The following is a 13,748-nucleotide window of genomic DNA, read 5'->3' on the forward strand; positions in this document are numbered from 1 at the left end:
CTTTTTGATAGTGCACTAATTACCCCAACATAAACCATAATCACCGCAATATAAACCAGCAACTATAGTTGATCCACATAATGAATAACTCCCACTTCCCATGTGAGGAATGTAGGGATCAGTTTATAACAGTGGAATTTTGATTTTGAACACCTCCATGATGGTCTTCACATAGGTTTCATCTGGCTGTGGCTTTCTCTTGCTGCCTGGCAGCAGGAACCTGTTGATGGCAGGAATCTGGGTCATCCTACCCTGGAAAGCCTGGAGAAAAACCAAGTTATCCTTACACAGAGCACTCAGTTATCAGTGTGTATTTTTCTTATGATTACTAACAGTATACTGGGATTTCATAGGAACACGTCACATCTTTTTAATGTTTTTGTTCCTTTGTATAACCCAACTTATACAGTATGCCACCTTTACATATTTACCTTGACGTTGGGAAACTCGGCAAGGATTTCAGGAAATTTCTCCTCCAACATCAGGGTGCATTCAAGCAGTTGCACGTCTGCACAGCTTAGCTTACCTCCCACCAGGTATATGGGCCCAGACAGCGCCTGGAATGTTTGTCAAAGACATACAATATATATTGTTTAGTAGTTATATCATATTTATTCATCAACAAGTCCATTTTACATCTAGTGGTTTTTAAACAAGATGTATCAGTTATTAGACCACACCATTTCATGTAATATGCAAAGCATAGTGGTACCTTTTCAAACACAGGAAGGTAGCGGTCCTTTGCTTTACTTTTAATGGCTTCCAGTTTTGGATCTGCTTGGAAGGGCAATATCATTATCATTTCCATGAGGTCAAATATCCCCTCAGAGTACATGTCGATCCTGAGGGAAAACACATAGCCTACTGTGACGCGTTCATCCACAAAAATCACAGTCATGTAAGACACTTAATAGAATACATAAATAAATGGATCATACATGACACGGTCTTTGAGATCTTTTCCATGAAGATTGTACTTCTCTGCGATGTATTTCAAGATGGCTTTGGTCTGAACAAGCTTCATGCCATCGATTTCCACCATAGGAACCTGTTGAAACATGAGAGCTCCATCTGCAGAGGAAACACGGCAGCAGGTCATGCAGAGCGCCACACCCAAGTGGTAAAACGTTAATTTAATGATTATCAGGTCACAATGTTACGTGTAAGATCTTCCCCTCACAATGTCCGTCTCACCCAGGTTGCATCATGGGTTGACGTTAACAGGTAAACAAATTGAAAAAGTAAACGTGTTGGAAACAGGTCAGAGAAGTTTATTTGAGCTTTCAAAACACCTTTTTGAAAACCAACTTACCACTCAGGAGTTTTTCATACTGCTCACGAGTTGTCAAATAGATCTCATCAAACTGTGAACACGAGATGACATAACGGATTTATAGAACACATTCAAGAGGCTTAAGGGTCTTTAAAAGACAGCCAAGCTTCAGATTAATATGACCACACCCATCCCTTACCTCGACCTCGGCAACTGTCAAAAGCCAACGAATTGACTCCATTTTCCCTCTCCCATTGAAGTAGTGCAGCACAACTTTCCCAGCCATGGTTATAGTATTTTTGAAAGGTAACGTTAACGTTAACTCTCTAAAATTAAAAAAGAGACAGATTATATAGCACATATTACTGAATGCAAATGGACGTTACGTTGTCAATAATATTTAATAATAATATTTCTTTAATGTCATACATACCGTCCGAGCTGCTGACGAGTAATCAGTTGGAAGTGAACAGACGTACCTTTAAAAGTATGAAGAGAGGAAGCATCCAGTCTCTGATTGGTTAGTTCTGGCCAATAAAAATATGTCTAATTAACATGTTGCCGCAAGACAACCTGGGAAAAATACTCACTGACCGTATTTTTTAAAATAATTTTGAAGTGTTGAGTTCGAAGTATCAACGTAGTTTACGGTTATAAATATGACTTTGGTTCATACGTGGTCCACTATGTAACATAAACGTTGCGTTGATACTTGACACCGTGATAGTTAAGGGTTGAATGGTACTGCGTTATATAAACTCCACGCCCCTCTTAGACTGTTTGGATGTGAGGGCGATCTGGCTGCGACATCTGTCACCCCATTGATCGCTAGGGTTTATTCGGCTGATCTGGCTGGCTAGGCGGGTGTCCCCTTCCTCCCTCACCGCTCCATGTGTGTCCCCCCCGAAGCCCCGCGCTCGGTGGAAGAGGCCATGGCTAGGACGATGGTTCTCCCGGCGGACGTCCATCCTTCGGTGTACCAGTAGCTACGCTCCCCTGCTAGAACCTCCAAACAAGCTCAAGGCCCATTTGTAGGAGAAACGTAGGGAAGTTAAGCTCCAAAGCACATCCAAATGAGGCACTGCACGTGGCAGTCTGCCTTTCTTTTTTCCAATTTAAGTGTAATTGTGTTTGATATAAATATAAATGTTTCCTTATTTCCCCTCCACCGGTGACGGATTAATCTCTAGCAGGTTAATCTAGCTGGCCAGCATGTGGTACATGCATTGCATGGGTTGATGTGCAGAAAAATAAGTAATCTTTTTTTTTTTTCTTCAATTTCAATTTCAAGTGTTTCATTAAAAAAGTACACAAGTTGAACATTTGGCACCCAGTCAAAGTTTAATATTACTCAATAACTGGCAATTTAAAAATTAATCACACTCACTTTGGCCAAAGGGGTAAAAAGTGTTAACTCTCAGATTTGTGGACTAGCATTGTATCTATTTTACTGATATCAAAGCACAGCCTTGAATTTAATTAAAAACATATAATGCACAAATAATAGTTAACTGACAAGTTGACCATCATAAAACAAAAAACGACTTTAATGTCCAGAGGCAAATAATTAGTTGTAGCCAAAAACAAAAAACACTAGTCACAGTGAAGGTTTTAATAAAATTATAATATGCATATTATGTATACAGGTTGGTGAACATTAAGTGATACATCTGATACAAAACTGAAGTTGTAACCTCTGTAGTACAGTAGTTATGTTGCAGAAATACAAAAAAATACTGGTTTTGGCCAGTTTCATTTAAATATACTCATAAGATATTTTACAACTCACAACACCCATAGTACACATAATGAAAAACAAATTTATTGCTGTGTAAGATGTATGTACATATTCTGATTATAAAACAACTAGGCCTACTCTTTGGAGGTGAAAGAGTTCTTAGGAGCACAGATCAGAGCTCCAGGCAGGGCACTAGCGGTGTCCATATTTGGCAGACCAGTCTGTTCGGCCGTGGATAGGCTGTACCGGTGGGTGAGGCAGCAGACCAGGGGTGCTCTTGTTAGCCAACGGCATGTTGGTAGAGGTGTTCATCGGACTCCGGCCAGACTGCCATGTTGCATAACCTAAAATAGCATCACAACAGATAGCATCACAAAGTTTTTTTTAAAAAGGCTTTGTTAAAGGCTGGGCACTATAAAAGTTTATATAAGTTAACATATAAATAGTTGAAGATTATAGAAAGTTTAAGCTCTGAAATTCATCCTCACTTGATGCTGTTGATTCCACTGAAGGACCCTGGCGCCCTCTGTGACCGGCAGAACCAATGTCTTTTTTGTAAAACGAGGGCATGTATCCACCTGGGATTGTATTTGTACCTGATAGTTTGAAATAAAAAAACAACAACAAAAGACCCATTCATTTGAACCTAGTGATGCCAAAAAATTGCAAAGATTACAGTGAAGTTGAAAGATGTCCTGGGACAGTACCGTGAGCGCCTCTGCTTGGCAGAGTCCCTCCAAATGGAATACTACTGTTGCCCCAAAGATGGCTTCCAGTCGAGTCTTTACTGGCATTTATGGCCACGTTCTTCTTTGTGCCAATGCCTGAAAGACACAGTAAGAGATTAAAAGATACATTTTTTTAGGATATAGATAAACACAAGTCAAAGTCAGAAAAAAGAAGGACCGAGGGAAAAAACTGTTGCATTTTAGTTCTGGTCAGGTTCATGTTCACACAAGCTGTAAAAAAATATGGTGAATGTCATTCTGCACTTTACTGTACCTAATGTGTTTATTTATGTTCTTTGTTGTCACAAAAAAGAAACAACTGATCATGAGCATTGTTAGTCCTGGCATTGTAACTCCTTTGCACTTTGACTGATCGGGAAAAATCTGATGTGAAAATGTGCTGACATGCCAAAAGATGGATTTATTTGTAGTTTAGCTTTTTACATTTTTTTCACATCTAGTCTTCCAAAATCCTGTGGTTGATCTGATGTTCAACCACAGTCAAACTGAACCAGGTTAGGTGTGAAAGCACCTGTAGACACGGATGGTTTAGATTTAATCGATTAAAGACTACCCTCAGTCCTACTAACATCTACTTTACTCAAGAGAAGTCTTACGTATATTACCAGGTAAATATCTTGACTGCTTCAAGTAATGTTGTTTGGCAGAAGCAGTTCTCAGTGGCTCCTGGTAGGCTGTACTTTTGTTCAGGTTTAAAGGTGCATCTTCCTTTTCACGGGGTCGACTGAAATCCAGAACATTTCCATATCTGAAAGACAGAGGGCATTCAACGAGACAGATGTAGTGTGAGTTACCTCCTTGTATTAATAGTGATGTGGCCAGTGGCCCTTTGCTGCATGGCATCCCCCCCCCTTTTATCTCTCCCCGTTCATGTCTTCTGCTGTCCTGTCAAGATAAAGGCTGGAAATGCCCAAAAAATAATCTTAAAGTGCAGATGGCACTAATTCTGCTCTTGCTAAAAAAAAAAGTACCATATGATGAGTATGATGATTGTAGCCTCACCTGCTCAGTGTGTCTTCGCCCTGCCTCGACTTGTCTGTGGAGAAGTTACTTTTTCCAAGAATACTTATGGATGTCAGTTCGGTTTCCTCGTATTCGTCCCAGTCTTCTCCTTTAAGGTGCCCTGTGCCGTGGCCCCAGCGCCGCCGCCCTCCTTTAGGTTTCAACTGATAGCTCAGCAGGTTTGCTTTTTCTGACTCCTGTCTTGTTTGCTAAAAGAACAACATCAAACATGCATGTGAGGAACAATTCTTTTTTTTCAAAGAAACTTATTCTGGCTGTCAGCCTCCCTTTGATGGAACCAATCAACAAAGTAAAGACCAGCAAAGTAAGGAACCACTTGATGTAAACAGTAGATTAAATGTTTACACCAATCAGCCATTTTTATTGATGTATAGCAGGCCAGGTTCATAGCCCAAGGTTTGACATCTACATTTACACTACCGGTTGTAAGCTTGGGGTTACTTAGAAATTTCCATTGCACTCCGTTATACAGACAGAATACCAGCTGAGATTAGTTGTATTGTTTTTTTTAACCAGGGAAGAAGTTTTCAGATTACATTATGTATTTACATAATTGCAAAAGGGTTCTCCAATTTGTTTTAAATGATACCAGATTAGTAAACAGAATGTGCCTTTGGAACATTGGAGGAATGGTTGCTGATTATGGGCAATGTAGATATTGCATTAAAGATCAGCCACCCACTCAGATCAGCTGGTATTCTGTCTATAATGGAGTGGAATGGTAAAATGTGTAAGTGACCTCAAACATATGACTGGTAGTGTATATGTAAAGGCTTCATTCATTTATTCATCCACTGGAAGACATAAAGAGGGAATATTTGCAATTCAGGAGAACAGTTACAGATACTGCACATGCACGCGCGCGCACGCACAGACACACAGACACGCACGCACACACACACACACACACGTTTCATGTCTCACTTTGCTCTGGAGACTCTTATCAACAATATAAGGTAGACGGCTCTGTGGAGTTCCTCCGGTCTGTTCCTGCTTCAGGGTGTGCTTCGGTTGCTGCTCTCGCACCAGCTCTGTGTGCCGTTGGTAAACTGCCGCCTGGGCAGCTGCAGATACAGGGGAGGGCTGGATCTGCTGGAGAGGCCTGGGGGGGGAGCAGTGTTGGTTGGGAGGTGGTGGCTGGGAGGGAGGCACAGGCTTAAGCAGCAGGGGTTGCTGCTGCAGCGTCTGTTGTGACTGTAAACGAGCCTGCGGCGGCACAAGGCCTGGCTGAGGTCTGCCCTGCTCCAGGATCTGCTGAGGTGTGCCCAAAGCCTGGCCCACGTGGAAGTATGGGTACCTGAGAGCCTGAAAAGACACCAAGATTTGAACAAAACAACATCAGCCTTCATTCTGTATGTTCAGCTATGAGGAGGTCAGAAAGTGTAGGCCAGACACTACCTGGGCAGAAGCTGGTCTCTTCTTGGGATCCCACTGGAGCAGGTCTGTCATCAGATGAATGGCTTCAGCACTGGCATTTGGGATCAGTGTCTTTAGATTACTGGGAACACACTGAGGCCAACGGAAATTCATAGCATTTGCAAGATGGTATGCCTCCGGCCAATCATTCTAAAGGGAGAATACACAGGCCATCTTATAATTTAACAAATAAAAAAATCTGTTTTTATTCAACATAACAGTAGTAGCAGAATGATAACTAAGAAAACTTTTAAAGGGTGATTTTTAACATAGGTCAAACACCCTGTCTGCACAGGTCTAACAAGGAATGGCAAATACAGTGCTCTTTTAATTCTGCTGTACACGTTTGGAAAACGTTACCTTCTTTGGCGTACCCAAGACTTGGCAAACTTTGAATATGGTATCTACTTCACTGGAGCCTGGGAAAAGAGGCCTGAGGGTATAAAGCTCTGCCATGATGCAGCCAATTGCCCACTGGTCTATGGGTGAACTGTAGGATGTGGATCTGAGGAGCACTTCAGGGGCTCTGTACCTGGTCCAAAAAGAGAGGGTACTCAGACTTAAGTGTGCTGAACTATTAAACACAGTGCATCATGTTTACTCTTAAACTTACCATCTGGTCGAGACATAGTCTGTGTATGGTGGCCGTGACCTGATTTCACGGGCTAGCCCAAAGTCAGCTATTTTCACCAGCTCTGGGCCCATGCACAGAAGATTCTCAGGTTTCATGTCCCTGTGAAAGAACCCTAACCAAAGACACATTGCATGACCACCTTGACTCAAATGGTACAAAATGTCAAAAAGTGACACATTTAATTTAGAATCCTGGAGTCGTAAACAGACGTACCATGTTTATGAATGAACGCTAGCCCCTGTAGTATCTGAAACATAATATTTCTTACAGCAGATTCAGGAAACAATCGAGTCCTGCAGCAAGAACCAAACAGTTAGAAAACTCAAACGGCTAAGAAACTATAAGCATTTATAAAATTTTGTTTTAAATGTGGCATTCACAATGCCATAAGTAACAACTATACGCACCTGTCTTTCATTAGCTGATATAGATTTTCCTTCATGTACTCAAATATGAAGTACAAGTGATCATTTTCTCGAATGACCTCCTTAAGTTTGATCACATTGGCATGGTTGAGTTTCTTTAAGGACTGAAAGAGTAAAGGAAACCGATAATGAAAGAATACTGTGGACTACATTAACGAAAAATGTGTATGAGAAATTAAAAGAAAGTCAATCTAACCATGCTGGACAAAACACACAGGTCACTGCAGCACATTCAAAAGCACGCCCTACAACTATGAAACAAAACCTTCATGTTTAAACATGGCTAGTGTGAGAACACAATGGAGTTTGGGGGTAAATGCTACAAAGGTGGGATTTATACTTACAATTTGGAAAGCAAAAATAGAAAGCAGGATGGGGGAAAAAAAAAAAAAAAACTTTTCCCATGCACTGGGATGATAAAGGTTTAACCATGCTAACTTTTAGTAAGGGGGGTAAAGCTGTAATGGGATTTGAGATTGTATGGTGTGACATGCTGTAATTATGATCCAATTAGCAGGACTAAAGACCAGTGTGTTCTACACATGTTTTGCTGCGTTAAGGTCAAGCTCTAGGAAAGAAAGGGGTGTGTAGGCCGGGGATGGAAACCAGAGCTCAAAACCAACAGCACACAAGAATCACCTGCAACTCTTAGAGCTGGTGTGTGACTTTGAGCTGTGAGGGAATTTAGACAGTAACATACTGAATTGGTGTGAAAACAAAACATATTTGAAATATATAGTATATTAAAAATGTATATATAGTATATTAAAAATGTCATCAAGTTATTATAAAGTTTCTTCTACAAAAAAAGTGAAAAATCAACCCAAACAGAAAGTAACAGGGTGTGGCACTGAAATACTGCCTATCCGGTCTCTGTAGGATCAAAACAGCTGGCGTGTGTAACATTTAGCATTACATGCCATATTCATTTGATGTTTGAGATATGAAGATATTTACGAAAAGGCTCAGTAAAAAGAGGCCCACATCTTGTGGAGGAAATGTCAGAGAAATTATTACCTAAATTCAGCATTTACTATAGCTGTTCCCCTCCCCAACAACATTGTTTTAAGGATTAGCGAGTAACACAGCATAGCATGTTGATTTTTCACATCCAAAATTGGAGAATGAAACCAAAAACTCCATTTGATGTTTGTGGAGCTTTGATAACAACATTGAAATACCAAGTCAATAAGGGATCAGTTGCAGCAAATGCGTACGACAGTTCATTAAAATGGGCACATACTATTTAACATCGACTTGATCAGTAAATATGGACCATTCTCTTCCAAATCAAGGATGCAACCACACCTCTAAATTGCTTAAATTATATATTGATGTAAAAAAAGGGGGATTTTGGGTTGATTTTTCCATAATTCTGCTTTGCTTTTCAAATGTGTGGAACTAATGTAGTAAAGATAAACTCACCTTGACTTCACGAAGATTCATGCATTCTTCCCAGGAGTAGAATTTTCTTTTCATTCTGAAAAACATTTCTCCTATTAACTAACGTGTTTGGAAATTATATCAAATTGCAAACGCACACAATTGTCTAGATACTCACTTCTTTATGGCAACTAGCTCTCCTGACTCTAGACTGCGCCCGAGGATGACTGAGCCGTAGGTGCCATCCCCGAGCTGTCTGATGTTAGTGTATCTATTCATTATGCTTCTCCTTCCATTGCATCCAGGGCGAGATAATAATTGGGTGGAAAATAGAGATGTATTTGCTGTCTGCTGCTGAATGCAACCAGATTTTCCTGTGACAACAGCAGAAGACCATGGGCAGAGTTGGAGGACTCATGGTGTCATGGACGTGCCACCTTCTAGCTGAAAAAGACAGAGTTGAACAAAAAACATATGTTAATTAATTAGCTGTAAGAAGTGCAACGCACATGGCCCATTACAAGCCAAGTAGGACATAAACTTGGCCAACTGACCACAAGCTAACTACCATGTGGGACATTTCATGGTTGGGAAACACGGTATATGATGGAGACACTGTTTCTAAACTATGTTAAAACAAATCTCTGACAACAATGGATTGAAATTCTTGGTATGCATTAGCCACAATATATGCCAATATATCAGTATCATCTCATACTGTATATCTTTTAACAGTGGTGAAGTTCAAGTGTTAAATGGACTGCCTCACTACATTTAAGTGTACTGTAAGCTACTACATACAATGGATACTCCTATGCAAACTGTGCAGTTAGATGTTGTATTGAGCAGACGGGCTCCATTCATTCTCCCAATCCTTGCTATGTCTGCTGATTAATTAAGAAGCACAATTCTCCTGGTTTCCAGTATCACCGTTTTATCTGCCTGCAACATTATTAGGAAAACCTGTACTAGGTTCTCCAGTCAGAGCCCTTGATCAATGCACTGGCTCAGATCTGGAGTTGGTCCCTGGGCGCTGTAAATGGATTCCCACTGCTCCCTTGAGGGATGGGTTAATTGCAGAGAGTGAATTCGCAACATGTATGTGTATGTGACAGTAAAGTACCTTTATCCTTATATTACGGATTTGGGACAGGGCATCCCTGTTTGGTATACTATAGAAAACTAAACACGAAAAATGTGTTGTGCTTATGGTTACTACACTTGGATGTTTGAGCTTCTATGCGCTCAACTTAAATCTGAGTTTCAGGCAATTTTTTTTTTTACCGATGTAATTACCCTTTTTTGAGGAAGAAAAAACTATTTCAGACGAAAATTATACGTCTGGTTAACTTTAAGTGTTGACTGGCAAGTGAAACAGTGTGCTATAGGTGTGTCAAATATATGCATTTCGATAAGGATGAGAATTGCCGAAGTGATCCTTTGAGTAATGTTAGCTAGTCCACGATCGTAATCAGAAATCATCTCTCAGCATTAACGGTAACAAACGTGGTCCAGTCGGGGTCCAGTTAACGCTAGCTTGTGATGCTGTGTGGTCATGCTGACAACACCATCGCAGATAGCGCTACGGGGAATAAAAACTGGCCTGTATGGACTGAATGATCTCCCAGTTTAAAACAAAACGAGAAGCAGCAGACAACACTTACCATCCGCATGTCAAATCGACAACACATAACCGGGCATTAGCTCGTAACGTTAGTCAATCATTAGTTACTAGTCGATGTTCAACAAAAGGCTCAACGGACTAATCAGTTGATGACACCGTTATAAGACAGATAACCACATCCAGTGTGTCCAACGCACAACATAAACACATTTCATCGAGGCCCTCTTCGTCATACAGCTCATCGTAATCTCGCGTTGCTGTAAAACAGTTTGCGGTCACAACAAATCACAGCTCACCTCCGACTGCAAAGATGCTGTCGATACAAAACGAGATGGACCACGTCACTGCATCCCGATCGCCAACCTCTGCACACCTTTAATGCCTGCAGCATAAAGATGAAGACTATTTAAAGATTTTTCTTTTCTTTTTCCCCCTCTTTTGCTTCTTTTAGTCTGCACTTTGTTCATGCAGACAGAAACCGAACGTTACAGTACCACGCTGCAAACAGGCGACATAAAAATAAATACAAGTCAATGATTCCCAAACTCATAGTAATCTTAATGCACAGCCGTGAGACGTAAACGCCATTAAAAGTATAGTTCATAACACTGAAATGATGAACAGAAACGTTAATAAAAGAAATTCCATTAAAAAAAACGACAACGATTCTTGGGGAAAAGCAAAACCGGAAGTATCCCCCTCTGAATGCTCTTGTGTAGCATTCTTCTTTGCTGTTCAGCAAACGGAATGCCGTACAAGAACACGAACACACGCACACCAATAGTGGAGGAAATGCTGAAATCCACATGGAGAATTACCTTCTACGTTGCAAAATGTACTTAGGCCTGAGTAATATCATAGACTGTTAATATGCAGTCTATGAGTAAAACTAAACAAATACAGGTCAAATGAACTTTCTAAGTCAAAGAAGATGGGGAACTCGAAGCTCTTTCACTTTTAAACATATAGCCTATTAGATCCTGAACTAAAAGTAAAATACTCCAGATAATGGGGCGGCATTAACCTTGTTTTGATTTTGTGATTTTTAAAAATGAACAAAATTGGGACTATAGCACAATATATTTAGAAGATATAGATATTGGGCCACTGCAGATTATTTAATGGCCAGATAATGATCATCGTTGACAGTGGTTACTGGCATAGAAAACGTTGGCCCCTCCCAAGCTGCTGTTCCCATGTTTTAAACCCCCACAAATGATTTACAAACAATTTGAAGTGAGTGAGTGTTGTTGTTTTTTTAACAATGAAAGTGATTAATAAATAAAAAAATAAATGCAACAATTTTATTTTATAATGTATCATTTATACTGTTTATTGATCCCCAGTGGGGAAATTACAAGTGTATAGTTATATCTGGATTCAACCCAAGCAATAGCTAGTACAGTTAACATATTAACATAGGCCATTTAACACTTTTCAGTGAATGTACTGAAGCATTAACTATGCTACTTAAAGAGACCTTAGAGTCAGCTGGCACATTCTCACAGAAGCAGAGGCCTGTGCACTATGATGTGCAGCCTTTTTGCACCAGCAGGGCTTTCTGCAGCCACTCTTGCAGCCACAAGAGATAAGCTTTTAGCATGATTTCATGATTTTGATGCTTGTGGCAACGTTGGCCAGTGGTACATTCCTTCAGGCTTCACCCACCCCCAGTGAGTTGGTGATGGCAACACAGGGTCTGGTATCAGTCTCGTCCCCCAGATGGTAGACTGCTCTCTTGACATGTTATACTGTTATACAGTCTATGGTTCTTTCCATGTCCAGCAAAGATGGATACAGTGTTGCAACCTGTCAAAGCATGAAACATTGGAAGAGCACATGCCACCTCTGGTCCAAGGCATGCAGCTATTTCGTGGGCTGCCAGGCAGCGAAAGCTCTTGCCAGTTCCAAATACTACCCACAGTTCACATCTAGCTGGTAGTTAACTTATAGCAAAAACAGCTAAGACCACAACATCGGAGTCAACAGTACGAATGAGAAACTGGTAATGGCCATGCTGTGCAACGTGTGATATATGCAGTATCATATGACTATCAGCTTGGTGACAATTATTCCAGTGGTGTATAATTAACAGAAACAAAGGGAAACAGCCTACTTGTGAAGTTGAGCAGCTATGGAGCTACCACACTCAGATAGAAGACCATAGAACACCGTAAATATGGAGATTCTGTGATTAGGAATGTCACTGCATAGGTCACATTTAGATAGCTTTACCAACAATTGTGTAACATATTTAGATATGGTCACAAGTTTTGATAGCAGTAACACAGTATGTGTATACTTCACCTGTCAAAACAAATTTTGGAGTACCTATCACATGACTGATGTATTACCACCAATAAACTACTTACATGCTACTGGGACAGAAATGTGAAGTCAATGCTGTTTTGGCTACTGTCAACATAGGGAATTATTTAATGTGTTTCACCGATTTGTTTAGTAGCCTACATTAGTTAACCCAAATATTTTTTATTAGAGCTGAAAAAATTATTTGATTGACAGGAAAATAATCTGCAACCATTTTGATAATTAATCTAATAAACTAAATACCTTTTCAAGCACCAATGTCATTAATGTGTTGGTTCCAGCTTCTCAAATGCAAGCTACTTTTACTCTGTTTTAAATAATTTAAAATAGACTATGTTTTGCCTTCAGATTGTTGCCTTGTTGTCAAAACCAGACACTTGAAGGTGAATTAAGATAATAATTGGTTGCTTAATTGTTAGTTACAGCCCCACTTTTATTATTACTAGTTAGCCTACTACTAGCCTACTACTACTACTACTACATTACATAGGTATTTATTTTATTTTATTATATATTATTCTATTTATTTTTTAGAATATGTATTAATTCATTCATTTAACAATTTATTTATGTATTTATTACTGCTAAATAGGTCATTTTTCGTCCTCCATAAAAGAACCAACCTGCAGCTCTGGTCTGCTCTCCGTGTTTTTAAACTTCGCCACACTTCCAATCTTGACTTCCTGTGTCACTGAAGCTCCGGTCACTCAGCGGAATGGCTGCGTTCCTGCGAGCTCGTAAATATGTCCGTTGTGTTGTTCGTTTCTCCGACCGTGAACTGTAAACGCTAGTGTTAACCGCGTGTGACGATAATAAGGAGACCTACTAGCCAAGCTGCTATGGTGGGTCACCGTGCGTTTATTAGTTATTCAAATAGACAGGTGCTAGCTAGCTAGCTAGCTGACATAGCTAACGTCACAGTTCCTTAACTTAGCTGCAGTAGTTGCTACGCAGCTCGACATGTCACTTCAGTGTTGTCTTGTTACCAAACACTAACATGTTTATGACCAGAATTTAGCAACAAGTAGCCTACTTTTAGCCAAATTAACGACATATTGGCATGAGATTGTAACAGTTAACTTAGAGTAATTTTCTTAGTCCATGGGCGGAGCTAGACATTGTAAACATTCGGGACTCAGCCCAAACCTGAGGGGG

General features: G+C 40.2%; 3 protein-coding genes across 6 annotated transcripts in view; 1 reads left to right on the forward strand and 2 right to left on the reverse strand.

Moving 5' to 3' along the window:
- Positions 1-80: 80 nt before the first annotated feature.
- On the reverse strand, positions 81-1,793 carry gsta.1 (glutathione S-transferase, alpha tandem duplicate 1). Its single transcript, XM_032541542.1, has 7 exons — positions 1,707-1,793; positions 1,473-1,599; positions 1,313-1,364; positions 939-1,071; positions 713-842; positions 432-557; positions 81-261 (listed from the first exon to the last, which is right to left on the reverse strand). Exons 2-7 carry the CDS (start codon positions 1,557-1,559, stop codon positions 124-126), a joined length of 666 nt encoding a protein of 221 aa, XP_032397433.1. The 5' UTR covers positions 1,560-1,599; positions 1,707-1,793; the 3' UTR covers positions 81-123.
- Positions 1,794-2,797: 1,004 nt separating this feature from the next.
- On the reverse strand, positions 2,798-10,581 carry LOC116705604 (serine/threonine-protein kinase ICK). Of its 3 annotated transcripts, none has more exons than XM_032541900.1 (14): positions 10,562-10,581; positions 8,820-9,085; positions 8,684-8,738; positions 7,241-7,362; positions 7,047-7,126; positions 6,813-6,945; positions 6,560-6,731; positions 6,182-6,349; positions 5,708-6,088; positions 4,763-4,971; positions 4,366-4,508; positions 3,719-3,835; positions 3,500-3,607; positions 2,798-3,355 (listed from the first exon to the last, which is right to left on the reverse strand). In XM_032541900.1, exons 2-14 carry the CDS (start codon positions 8,918-8,920, stop codon positions 3,204-3,206), a joined length of 1,941 nt encoding a protein of 646 aa, XP_032397791.1. In that variant the 5' UTR covers positions 8,921-9,085; positions 10,562-10,581; the 3' UTR covers positions 2,798-3,203. The 3 variants fall into 3 exon arrangements, with proteins under 3 accessions (XP_032397791.1, XP_032397790.1, XP_032397792.1); XM_032541899.1 differs by lacking the exon at positions 10,562-10,581 and adding an exon at positions 10,306-10,555; XM_032541901.1 differs by lacking the exon at positions 10,562-10,581 and adding an exon at positions 7,898-7,930 and having other exon boundaries at positions 8,820-9,083.
- Positions 10,582-13,187: 2,606 nt separating this feature from the next.
- The window catches only part of fbxo9 (F-box protein 9), a 7,327-nt gene continuing 6,766 nt past the window's right edge, over positions 13,188-13,748 (forward strand). Inside the window, exon 1 of one of the 2 annotated variants that reach the window (XM_032541902.1) lies at positions 13,188-13,435. In XM_032541902.1, the coding sequence (XP_032397793.1) occupies positions 13,433-13,435 (3 nt within the window). In that variant the 5' untranslated portion in view covers positions 13,188-13,432. The remainder of the gene's footprint in view (positions 13,436-13,748) is intronic. The other variant, XM_032541903.1, reaches the window with a different exon arrangement.

This window comes from Etheostoma spectabile, chromosome 17 (assembly GCF_008692095.1).
Source record: "Etheostoma spectabile isolate EspeVRDwgs_2016 chromosome 17, UIUC_Espe_1.0, whole genome shotgun sequence".
In the NCBI taxonomy this organism is placed as follows: domain Eukaryota; kingdom Metazoa; phylum Chordata; class Actinopteri; order Perciformes; family Percidae; genus Etheostoma; species Etheostoma spectabile.